We start from the raw sequence: 12,201 nt of genomic DNA, 5'->3' as shown, positions 1-12,201 counted from the left end.
CCATCATTTATTTTGTTATTTACAGCTGATTTTCATACTGTGACATGTCAACGTGTCTTCTGAGAAGAAATTTTGAGTGCATTGATGAAAAGAATCTGATTACTATTTGTCATCACATCATTTAAAGTGTCATTGATTTGTGGCAGATTCTTGTGTAAATATCAAGTGAAAATACAACATTACCCAACAGTAACTAAAACTCTGTGTGTTGTGGATAAATACTCAGTGCAAGTGATGGTATGGATGAATTTAAGATTTTACAGATATAATTTGTTCAGGAAGTCACCGTTTACAGACGATTTTAGTCCAAATGGAAATGGACTTGCATTTCTATATCTCTTTTCCAATCAACTGATTGGTCAGAGTGCTTTACAACACTTGTCACATTCTTTGTATTTATGAGAGATGCTCCACTTCTTTTTTGTTCTTATTCTGGCAAAGTACCTGACCTGCTGATCAATTCTGTTCTATTAACATATTCTAATTACTTAACCAACAGCTGTCTCTGGTCTGAAGGTTTGAAGGACCCTGTCAGTTGACTCATGAGCCTTTCAAATACGGACAGGAATGTCACAGCAGTTGTCTATCGGGACAGCTTAAACATAGCTATAATCAAGAATGTGATTACTGTGGTTCTCTGCATCTCCATCAACTATGTCAATGGTGTCCTGGTACACACATTCAGGAAACATCAGGTCTGGATTGATTTCTGGAAATACATTGTGCATACATATATCACTATGCTAAGTGTACATTTACTTCATCGCCTTAGGGATAAGCAACATGTCATATACTGTATTCTCATATACTCAGTGGCACTGTTTCTCTTGTTTTCCTCTTATATCCTAATCAATTCTGTTTTGCCTGCAGGTTTTCAATATGAACCCTCGATACATCCTGTACATCCATCTGGTAATCAATGACATTATCCTGCTGACCTTATTCACCCTTATTCAAGTCCTGAGTTACATCGTGTTCACTCTTAATGTCTCCTCCTGTATATTTTTGCTGATGATTAGTATACCTGCAAATCTAAATAATCCTGTAACACTAGCTGTTATGGCAGTAGAGTGTTACATCGCCATATGCTTCCCTCTACGCCACACCCAGATCTGTACAGTCAAAAAAGCGTATGCTGTGATCGCCCTGACGTGGGTTATAGGTACAATGTCAGTCCTAACAGATTTATTTGTCACACTGGCAACAGAGTCCCTGGAATTCCTACACTCAAGAGTGTTTTGTCTTCCAAGAAATGTTTTCAGAAACCCCAGTCTCGCAGAGAAGAGCACTATTTCCAACATAGTGTTAATGGTCATTGTTTGGATAACTCTTTTCTATACATACTTCAGGATCCTTTTTGCTGCAAAGGCAGCTGCTGCAGATGCAAAGAAAGCAAGGAACACTGTCCTCCTCCATGGCTTACAGCTGATATTATGCATGCTCACCTACGTTTATGGTCTTACGATAGAAGGTCTGACATACTTGTTCCCAAGAGGGATACTGGACATTCGCTTTACTGTCTCAGTACTTATTCATGTCCTGCCTCGACTCATCAGTCCAGTAATTTATGGGCTACGAGACAAGACATTCAGAAAGTACTTGCAACGATACAGACTTATATGCTTGTAGATTGTGAATATTACGTTTCAAACTGACTTCTCTAACATGAACAATTAGTTATTTAGTGTTGCACCTTTCTAAAAAGTTGAGAGATTTTTTACTTGAAGCACTCGGAGTGACCGCACAAAAAAGGCGGAGTGCATGGAAAAAAGGGCACTGCGCCTTTTCTCTGGGCAAACACTTGAACAACAGAAGCTGGCGCTCAGAAAAAAACATTATGTGGATACAGGCCCGAAGAGAGCTTTTTCAACAAAAAACTGAGTTTATTTAATTTCCGTGAAAGGTTTGCAAAGATCAAATAAAGTGATGCTTTAAAACACATTGCATTCATATTTTGTATTATTTTAACAGAATTATTTATAAGAAGAAAAAACAAGGGTGAGACCAGAGTGATGTGTTCAGTTCACTGGCATTAGCAATGCGTTTAAAAATGTCATTTTACGGATTCCTTTAATATCACAACAGTAACAAGTAATGGCATTACTATCAAAATATGTAAAACCATACATTCAAATTGGATTAAACAAGATTGGACTGCAAGTAAATCCCAGAAACACACAGGCAACGGCTTTAGCTATTCATTTGCAGTTTGATAAACCACTGTAGAGCCACAAGGCAAATTCAAAAAGTCAAACAGCTAGGAAATCTACCAACCATGTTTACTCATGTGCAAATGATCCCTGCTTGAATTCTCTGCTATTGCTTTTGTGGTAACTAAATTATTGTGTAACGTGAACCCTTTCATCCTTTTATTTGCATTGTGTTGAAGAACTGAGGCAGCTGTTAGTCCAGCTCCTGGAGCACCTGATCCCCATTCATACCTCCAGGTAAACGGCAGCTTGTCTGGGACTTGGAGCGTGTGCTGCATTTCTTTCTGCTCATTCATGCTTAATTAGACAGACAGACAAATGCCCCAAAACGATCTACGTTTCTGTCCAACTGACTAAGGCTTCTCAGAGCCAAAGTAACTATAACTCTTGTCCATCGGCTGCAAAGGAGAAGGATGATTTCATAGAGGCACAAACAAAATGGCGGTCTTTAACACAGGAGAACAAGTTTCCTGTTTCCTACAGTCAGTCAACATCAGTTTTAAGGTGGACGCTATTTTTGGATTTTTTTTTGTGCTTTTTCATTGCCGTCAGACAGATGCAGAAAGTCCAGCCCAAACAGCTGATCTGCTGCTGAGGAATCTAAAGAATATGGACGTTGTACGATTGGAGGAACGTAGTCCCAAATAGTGGTCAGCAAGGGTTTAAAAATTAAGCCTGTGCCCATGAACTGCTCATGAGATAGAGGCCCGACCCGCTACATATATACACACACACACACATTATATATTATTAAGATTTTAGGAAAAATGAAGAACATTGAACTTATGAAGCACACTGCACAATCTGCCTAATTTTCTTCAGGCCTTCCCTGATGCAAACCAACTGACACCTACTCACAAACACACAGGGCTGTGACTGTTCTTGATCCCAAGACATTTGTCTTCGACTACTATATATTAAGTAATTTGCCAGACATCTCACTTAGTGTATGTATCATTCACATACTGTATATCACTATTGTCAAGGTGAGAACATATTCTGTGTTATTCTTTGTGTATTACAAGACAAAATACAGAATTGTAGACATTTCTATTTTACTCTCATTGTGTTTGTGGCTCATCTTGTACAGTAGATGTTTACACTGATTCTCTGAATATTGAAGGATATACAAAATAACTGTTAGAAAAGTTTCTTCTTAATTTGGTTTGAACCTTTCACTGTCTCATTTCATGGTGCTGGTCTTGTGCATGCTGGCTCACTGGGATGACAAACTGGATGACTTAAATAATATAATGTCTTACTCACAAAAGGTTGTTTTTTACTAAGAAGAAAAACAAAAAAGGTGTTAGTAATAACTTTAATCATGGCTTTGTTTTATTCATGTGTCCCATTAAGTTATGGCAATGAGCCAGCATGTACAATACCAGGATCCTGACACTGAAGCAGCTTAATTGCAGTCAGCTATAATATATTCTGTGAAGAGATTTTGAGTGCACTGATGAAAAGGAATCTGATTAGAAATTATTTGTCATCACATCTTTGAAAGTGTAATTGATTTGTGGCAGATTCTTGTGTAAGTATTAATGAAAATACAACGCACTTTACAACACTTGTCACATTCTTTGTATTTATGAGACATGCTTCTTTTTTTTGTGCTATTTTTGCTTTGTTTTCTGGCAAAGTACCTGGCCTGCTGATCAATTCTGTTCTATTAACACATTCTAATGACTTAACCAACAGCTGTCTCTGGTCTGAAGGTTTGAAGGACCCTGTCAGTTGACTCATGAGCCTTTCAAATACGGACAGGAATGTCACAGCAGTTGTCTATCGGGACAGCTTAAACATAGCTATAATCAAGAATGTGATTACTGTGGTTCTCTGCATCTCCATCAACTACGTCAATGGTGTCCTGGTACACACATTCAGGAAACATCAGGTCTGGATTGATTTCTGGAAATACATTGTGCATACATATATCACTATGCTAAGTGTACATTTACTTCATCGCCTTAGGGATAAGCAACATGTCATATACTGTATTCTCATATACTCAGTGGCACTGTTTCTCTTGTTTTCCTCTTATATCCTAAACAATTCTGTTTTGCCTGCAGGTTTTCAATATGAACCCTCGATACATCCTGTACATCCATCTGGTAATCAATGATATTATCCTGCTGACCTTATTCACCCTTATTCAAGTCCTGAGTTACATCGTGTTCACTCTTAATGTCTCCTTCTGTATATTTTTGCTGATGATTAGTATACCTGCAAGTCTAAACAATCCTGTAACACTAGCTGTTATGGCAGTAGAGTGTTACATCGCCATATGCTTCCCTCTACGCCACACCCAGATCTGTACAGTCAAAAAAGCGTATGTTGTGATCGGCCTGACGTGGGTTATAGGTACAATGTCAATCTTAACAGATTTATTTTTCACACTGGCAACAGAATCCCTCAAATTCCTACACTCAAGAGTTTTTTGTCTTTCGAAAAATGTTTTCAGAAACCCCAGTCTCGCAGAGAAGAGCACTATTTCCAACATAGTGTTAATGGTCATTGTTTGGATAACTCTTTTCTATACATACTTCAGGATCCTTTTTGCTGCAAAGGCAGCTGCTGCAGATGCAAAGAAAGCAAGGAACACTGTCCTCCTCCATGGCTTCCAGCTGATATTGTGTATGCTCACCTACGTTCATGATCTTACGATAGAAGGTCTGACATACTTATTCCCAAGAGGGATACTGGCCATTCGCTTTACTGTCTCAGTACTTATTCATGTCCTGCCTCGACTCATCAGTCCAGTAATTTATGGGCTACGAGACAAGACATTCAGAAAGTTCCTGCAACAATACAGACTTATATGCTTATAGACCATATCAAGTTTAAACTTACTTCTCTAACATGAACAATGAGTTATTTAGAGTTGTTCACATCCCAATAATGTTTCAAACACAAAAAGAAATTGTCTACTGTAAATGCCCTAATTAATCATTAGCAGTGAAAACAATTGAGGAAAAGAGAACAGATTCTTTACTATGTGTTATTTTCATAAATGTGAGAACCCACTAACTAATATAAAAGACAATAAAAAGCTTCAAGGGCCCATGTCCACATAGCATTCTTTTCAGATCATTGGTGGCAGCTGTAGCTCAGGAGGTAGAGCGGGTCGTCTAGTAATCGGAAGGTCACTGGTTCGAATCCCGGCTCCCCCTAGTTACATGTCGAGGTATCCCTGAGCAAGATACTGAACCCCAAATTGCTCCTGATGAGCAGCTGGCGCCTTGCATGGCAGCCTCCGGCATCAGTGTATGAATGTGTGTGTGAATGGGTGAATGTGGCATGTGTTGTAAAGCGCTTTGAGCTGTCCGAGAGGACTGGAAAAGCGCTATATAAATGCAGACCATTTACCATTGTCATGTGGTTGCATGACATGATCGACAGGAGAGAAAAATATGGTGAATATTATCGCCAGGAAAAAGAAAAGAGCAACCTTTCTAAAAGGTTGAGAGATTTGCGACGCTGGGCACTGTGCCTTTTCTCTGGGCGAAAAATTTAACATGCTGGCACTCGGAAAGAACATTATGTGGACATGGGCCCTAAGAGAGCTTTTTCAACAAAAAATGTAGTTTATTTAATTATGTAAACACTGGCACAGATCAAATAAAATGATGCTTTAAAGACACATTGCATTCATATTTTGTAAAAAAATAAGTAACTATAACTCTTCTCCATCAGGTGCAAATAGAGACACAAACAAAATGTCGGTCTTTAACATAGGAGAACACAGTTTCCTGTTTCCTACAGTCAGTCCACATCAGTGTCTGTTTTAAGGTGTATGCTATTTTTTTGGGTGCTTTTTCATTGCCGTTAGACAGATGCTGAAAGTCAAGTCTTAGATTGTGTTGTTCTTAACACAAAGTCCACAGACCAAGTTATATCTATAGTTTAAAATTCTAAAATTTTCTGTCAATTTTTCTCTGTGGTATGAAAGATGGTGTCAAATATTATTTGTCCAGGTATTATATCGAAGTTAGAAATTCCACTAATGTGACAAACATTAAAATAAAGTTAATAACTGTATATCCAAAAATCTGAAACTATTCCTTAAAAAACATACTCAACAGCATGCACACACACACCATATATGCCAACATAATCCCAAATGTCTTCAGTCATCATATAAAACTCCACTACAACCACAACCGACTGGTCTTATGTGACGTGCTGCTGGGTAAGTACAGTCATGCTTACTGCTTTTATTGCATTGAACTGATACTGTATGAACTGCAGATTACTGTTAGTGTTTATCATTGTCTATATTACTGTACATAATTTCTTTTATCTATCATCGTTTTGTTTCTGTGATTTACATATTGCTGAATTTTTGTTTCTGTCACTCTGGGTACAAATAGAGTGAGTGTAGTGAGTATTTTCTGTAGTATTCTGGGACAAAAGTAGATCTTGGGATTATGCTCAATTATCACCTCAGACAAAGCCAACACTGGGTCGAGCTGTACCATATGCTCTGAAATATCTTATGAAGATTCAGAATTAGTTGCAGAGCTTGGGACGCAGCTAAAACATACTCAAACACAAAGACAAATGTGAATTATGTTTTAAAGAAATATTACATTTAGACAGAACAATTAATTCCATGGCACATTCGTGAGATAGTTTTCATTTTTTAAAATCTTTTACATTCATATATTCTATTTAAACACTTACTGTAACACTTTGGATGACAGTATAATCTAGAAAATGATCTGTGCTTATTTCAGACAGCCATTTTAGACATGAATTTTTCATTTGTCAATGGAACCTCAACTGTAACTGGCAATCAGCGAGACACGTTCATCACAGCTGTGACCAAGAATGTGATCGTCACAGCCCTCTGCATCTCCATCAACTACATCAATGGTACTCTGGTCCGCACATTCAGAGAGCACCAGGTGTGATTTTTTTTTAACAGTATATGTGTGCAAGCACAAAAAGGGAATTAGGATCAGCAGAAGAGGGGAGTTGAAATATGCCTAAATCTCTTTTCCTTTGTCCTCAAATCTTCCTCTTTAGCTCTCAGCTCTAAACACACTTTAAACTTCTTCTTTTTCTATTCGTGTACATTGTTGTCACAGCTTAAACAAATCCATAAAAAGAGATTATATAAAATAGACAGGAGTAAATTATAAATGTAAATGTTTATGATAAGAGCAGGATGTAATAGAAACATCATTTTTTCAACCTGAAGCAAATGATTGGCAAAAAACAGAAAAATAACTGAGGCTAAACCACATGTATTGGTATCATTAGATAATTAAGGTGGAAAAATTATTAATATCTTTTAAGTTAAAGTCGTATAACAAGTGAAAACACAACATCAAGTACTAAAAGAAAACAAATTTGTTATGCAGAAAGGCTCATTTCAGATTTACATATATTATATTACTGGTTAATAATTAATGATGCATTAATGTGTAAGCTGATGCTGCAGCTGGTAAAGGTGGGGTTAGTTTTACCTTTTATTTACTGTTGGGTATCTTAATCCAAACTAATAAATCATTATTTTTTAGATGATTACATTTTGTATTCATGACCTGAATCTGGTAACTAGTGTTGTCAAATAAATGTAGTGCAGTAAGAAGGATAACACAGGCCTCCAAAATGTAGTGAGGCAAAAGTATAAAGTCGCAGAAAATATAAATACTAGTGTTAAAAAACAAGTACCTAAAATGTATATATAAATAAATAAATAAATAAAGTGTGTATTAAATGTATTAAGTTACGTATATACCACTGTACCAATATAATATGAATCTGATTTGGGTCCCTGCTTTTAATGATTTTATGCTTTTTCATGCATATTTCAGTCAAATTCGCAACATGTCTTTAAATCTGTGAGTTTCTTACTTATCATATGAGCTAGACGTGAGCAGATTTAACAGGTACTATTATTTCAAGAAAACATCTGAAAGGGTAGTTTTCATTTAAGTTCTTTATTTGGGGTAAATTATTTGATTTGGAAGTAATTAAATATTTTATAATATCTCAGGTCTGTTGACTTGTTTTGAGTCAGTTACAGCTGAATGCATAGTCCAGTGTTTCCTTTATTGCTCTTTTGCTGTAACAAAGTGTAAAAATGAAAGCAGCAAAACACAATCATCTACATCTACAATTTTAATACTACTCTACTAACACTAATTTTATCTTCTTCAGATCTTTTATTCAAACCCTCGTTACATTCTGTTTGTCCACCTGGTGATAAATGACATGATGCAGCTGCTCCTGACAACTCTCCTCCACATCATCAGCTACGCCCTGTACAAAATCAATGTATCCCTCTGCCTCATCCTGCTGATCATTACCATTACCAGCACTCTCAATACCCCATTCAACCTGGCTGGCATGGCAGTTGAGTGTTACATCGCCATCTGCATCCCCCTCCGTCATGGACAGATCTGTACGGTCAAGAAAACCTACATCCTGATTGGTTTGATCTGGGCTGCGAGTGTGCTCTCTATCCTCCCAGATCTCTTCATCCTTCTGGCGACAGAGCCGCTGCAGTTTTTTCACTCTAGATTGTTTTGTGCCAGAGATTACGTGTTTAGAAGCACTTACAGTCTGAGGAAAAGGGATGCCTCACACTATGTTTGTTTTTCCCTGGTCTGGCTGACACTCTTCTACACTTACTTCAGGATTCTGTTTGCTGCCAAGGGAGCGGCTGTCAACACTACAAAAGCCAGAAACACTATTCTCCTCCACGGTTTCCAGATCATGTTATGTATGCTCACTTACGTGAAACCCATGTTTGAACAAGGTCTGCTCTACATATTGCCAAATCAGAAACTGGCTGTACGCTTCGCATGCTATGTCATTGTCCAGATCCTGCCACGGCTTGTTAGTCCAATTGTGTACGGACTGCGAGACAACACCTTCAGGAGACATGTAGGAAGGTACCTGCTTTGTAAGTGGAGCATAAGCAACCACCCAGAAAGTGTCACCATGTCACACATGAGGCCTACTATGAAACTGCACTGAGTTCCTCAGTTTCCAATCACATTCTGGCAAACACTACATGTGTATTATGTATCTACCTGTTCTTTGTTGTCTTTTATTTTGAGGTAGCAATAATATTTAAAGTACAAATAAATTCCAATAAATATCAGCTAGCTAGATCAAATATTTTCTCATTCTTAAGGTTTCTTCTAAAAAATGGTTTAGTCAAAAAAAGCCAAGATGTGCGGTACATTTTGTATAAAATATTTTATGTTTTAAAACCATCAGGACAAAAACTACTGCTACAAAAAATTAATAAACACAGACACACACACATATATATATACACACATATATATATACACACATATATATATATATATATATATATATATGCACATATTTATATATGCACATATTTATATATGCACATATTTATCAATACATACAATACATTCATACATATTGATTCTGAATATTAGAAAGGCTTTCAATCCTTATTTTCTGCAGTATTGATCACCTGTACAATCTGTGATTTTTTTTACATTATTTTTTAAGGCCTGATGTAAACAAAAAAAAAGTGAGTATTTCTAAATAAAGTTTTGATGTAATTAATGTTTACTCATTCTGCTGTTCTCTGCTTCAGGCCAAGAAAAGTCGGACCTTGTTGTCATGTTATAGCCTTGTTAGCCCTACCGATACATAATTTGCTTAATATCATCGGCCAATATAAGCCTATCACAGAGATCAGCATATATGTTGTCCGATATGAGCTAATACTAAACTTTTTTGGGAGAATGTATTGTTGAAAAAGATGTTTGGGGTTATTAATAATTATTAAATTCCCAGTGAAGTAAACTATTGTCTAAAAATGACATTGGTGCACTGAAACAAAGTTTATTGTTTAACTGTAAATTATCCTGCTTCCATTACATATTTCTGTGTTTGATAACCACATTTAAGGAATCCATGCAAACAATGTCTGTATATGGGATGATAACGATATCAGAATGTTTTACTCCTACTTTTAAAACCCGACCGATGACAGAAAAGTCAAGGGGTTTACAGATCCAGTCTGAAGCCTCCTGAACTGCTGACAGACTCATCAGGCCACCCTGATAATATCAAACATGTTAGATATTTATGATTAAAAATCTGAATGATACCATCTGTACTTTTCCAGCCGCACCACAACAATGAATAAGAGAGGCCTCTCGTAGCAGCTGATAGTGCTGCCAAGCAATTGTAAAAATTGTAGTTTTGTTCTCACTGCAGTGTGTTACTACAAGTTGTTGCCCCACACTAATCTCCATTTTGTTTACGTCTGCTTCCCCATGAGGTCAAATGAGGGCCTCTTGGCATTCTCTTGATGAGCTTCAAGAGGTAGTCACCTGAAATGGTCTTCCAACAGTCTTGAAGGAGTTCCCAGAGATGCTTAGCACTTGTTGGCCCTTTTGCCTTCACTCTGCGGTCCAGCTCACCCCAAACCATCTCGATTGGGTTCAGGTCCGGTGATTGTGGAGGCCAGGTCATCTGGCGCAGCACCCCATCACTCTCCTTCTTGGTCAAATAGCCCTTACACAGCCTGGAGGTGTGTTTGGGGTCATTGTCCTGTTGAAAAATAAATGATGGTCCAACTAAACGCAAACCGGATGGAATAGCATGCCGCTGCAAGATGCTGTGGTAGCCATGCTGGTTCAGTATGCCTTCAATTTTGAATAAATCCCCAACAGTGTCACCAGCAAAGCACCCCCACACCATCACACCTCCTCCTCCATGCTTCACGGTGGGAACCAGGCATGTAGAGTCCATCCGTTCACCTTTTCTGCGTCGCACAAAGACACGGTGGTTGGAAACAAAGATCTCAAATTTGGACTCATCAGACCAAAGCACAGATTTTCACTGGTCTAATGTCCATTCCTTGTGTTCTTTAGCCCAAACAAGTCTCTTCTGCTTGTTGCCTGTCCTTAGCAGTGGTTTCCTAGCAGCTATTCTACCATGAAGGCCTGATTCACACAGTCTCCTCTTAACAGTTGTTCTAGAGATGTGTCTGCTGCTAGAACTCTGTGTGGCATTGACCTGGTCTCTAATCTGAGCTGCTGTTAACCTGCGATTTCTGAGGCTGGTGACTCGGATGAACTTATCCTCCGCAGCAGAGGTGACTCTTGGTCTTCCTTTCCTGGGGCGGTCCTCATGTGAGCCAGTTTCTTTGTAGCGGTTGATGGTTTTTGCGACTGCACTTGGGGACACTTTCAAAGTTTTCCCAATTTTTCGGACTGACTGACCTTCATTTCTTAAAGTAATGATGGCCACTCGTTTTTCTTTACTTAGCTGCTTTTTTCTTGCCATAATACAAATTCTAACAGTCTATTCAGTAGGACTATCAGCTGTGTATCCACCTGACTTCTGCACAACACAACTGATGGTCCCAACCCCATTTATAAGGCAAGAAATCCCACTAATTAAACCTGACAGGGCACACCTGTGAAGTGAAAACCATTTCAGGTGACTACCTCTTGAAGCTCATCAAGAGAATGCAGAGTGTGTGCAAAGCAGTAATCAGAGCAAAAGGTGGCTACTTTGAAGAAACTAGAATATAAGGCGTATTTTCAGTTGTTTCACACTTTTTTGTTAAGTACATTTTTCCACATGTGTTAATTCATAGTTTTGATGCCTTCAGTGTGAATCTACAATGTCAATAGTCATGAAAAGAAAGGAAACTCATTGAATGAGAAGGTGTGTCCAAACTTTTGGTCTGTACTGTACTGTATATATATATATATATATATATATATATATATATATATACACACACACACACATACACACACACACACACACACACACACATATGTGTATTTCATCTGCTTTGGAAGCAAAATTATAACGGCTGACTTCACACAATTAACTCAATCTGGTGCTCTAGCTTCAAGACTGAACCACAACAGCAAGCTCAAGGGGTCAAAACACAAACTCAAAATTCCCAGTCGGTTTAAAATACAACCAACACGATGAAGAAGTTGTGTGCCAGAAGAGGGAA

The 12,201-nt window shown here is 37.9% G+C and overlaps 3 protein-coding genes and 1 long non-coding RNA gene across 5 annotated transcripts in view; 3 read left to right on the top strand and 1 right to left on the bottom strand.

The window, feature by feature from the left end:
* LOC311255408 overlaps window positions 1-12,201 on the bottom strand; it is a 109,335-nt gene that overhangs the window by 51,426 nt on the left and 45,708 nt on the right. The gene's annotated exons all lie outside the window — the stretch shown is intronic.
* On the top strand, window positions 585-1,629 carry LOC311254803 (odorant receptor 131-2-like; the record flags this gene model as incomplete). Its single annotated transcript, XM_084348802.1, has 2 exons — window positions 585-695; window positions 871-1,629. Exon 2 carries the CDS (start codon window positions 880-882, stop codon window positions 1,627-1,629), a length of 750 nt encoding a protein of 249 aa, XP_084204928.1. The 5' UTR covers window positions 585-695; window positions 871-879.
* LOC311254802 (odorant receptor 131-2-like) lies at window positions 3,997-5,041 on the top strand (the record flags this gene model as incomplete). The annotated part of the gene is made up of 2 exons (XM_084348801.1): window positions 3,997-4,107; window positions 4,283-5,041. Exon 2 carries the CDS (start codon window positions 4,292-4,294, stop codon window positions 5,039-5,041), a length of 750 nt encoding a protein of 249 aa, XP_084204927.1. The 5' UTR covers window positions 3,997-4,107; window positions 4,283-4,291.
* LOC311254801 (odorant receptor 131-2-like) lies at window positions 6,965-9,203 on the top strand (the record flags this gene model as incomplete). Its single annotated transcript, XM_084348800.1, has 2 exons — window positions 6,965-7,120; window positions 8,382-9,203. 2 exons carry the CDS (start codon window positions 6,965-6,967, stop codon window positions 9,201-9,203), a joined length of 978 nt encoding a protein of 325 aa, XP_084204926.1.

The sequence above is a fragment of the Pagrus pagrus genome (assembly GCF_965226575.1).
Source record: "Pagrus pagrus genome assembly, chromosome: 3".
NCBI classification, from domain to species: domain Eukaryota; kingdom Metazoa; phylum Chordata; class Actinopteri; order Spariformes; family Sparidae; genus Pagrus; species Pagrus pagrus.
Note: the sequence above shows the minus strand (reverse complement) of the source record. Positions and strands in the feature narration are given on the sequence as shown.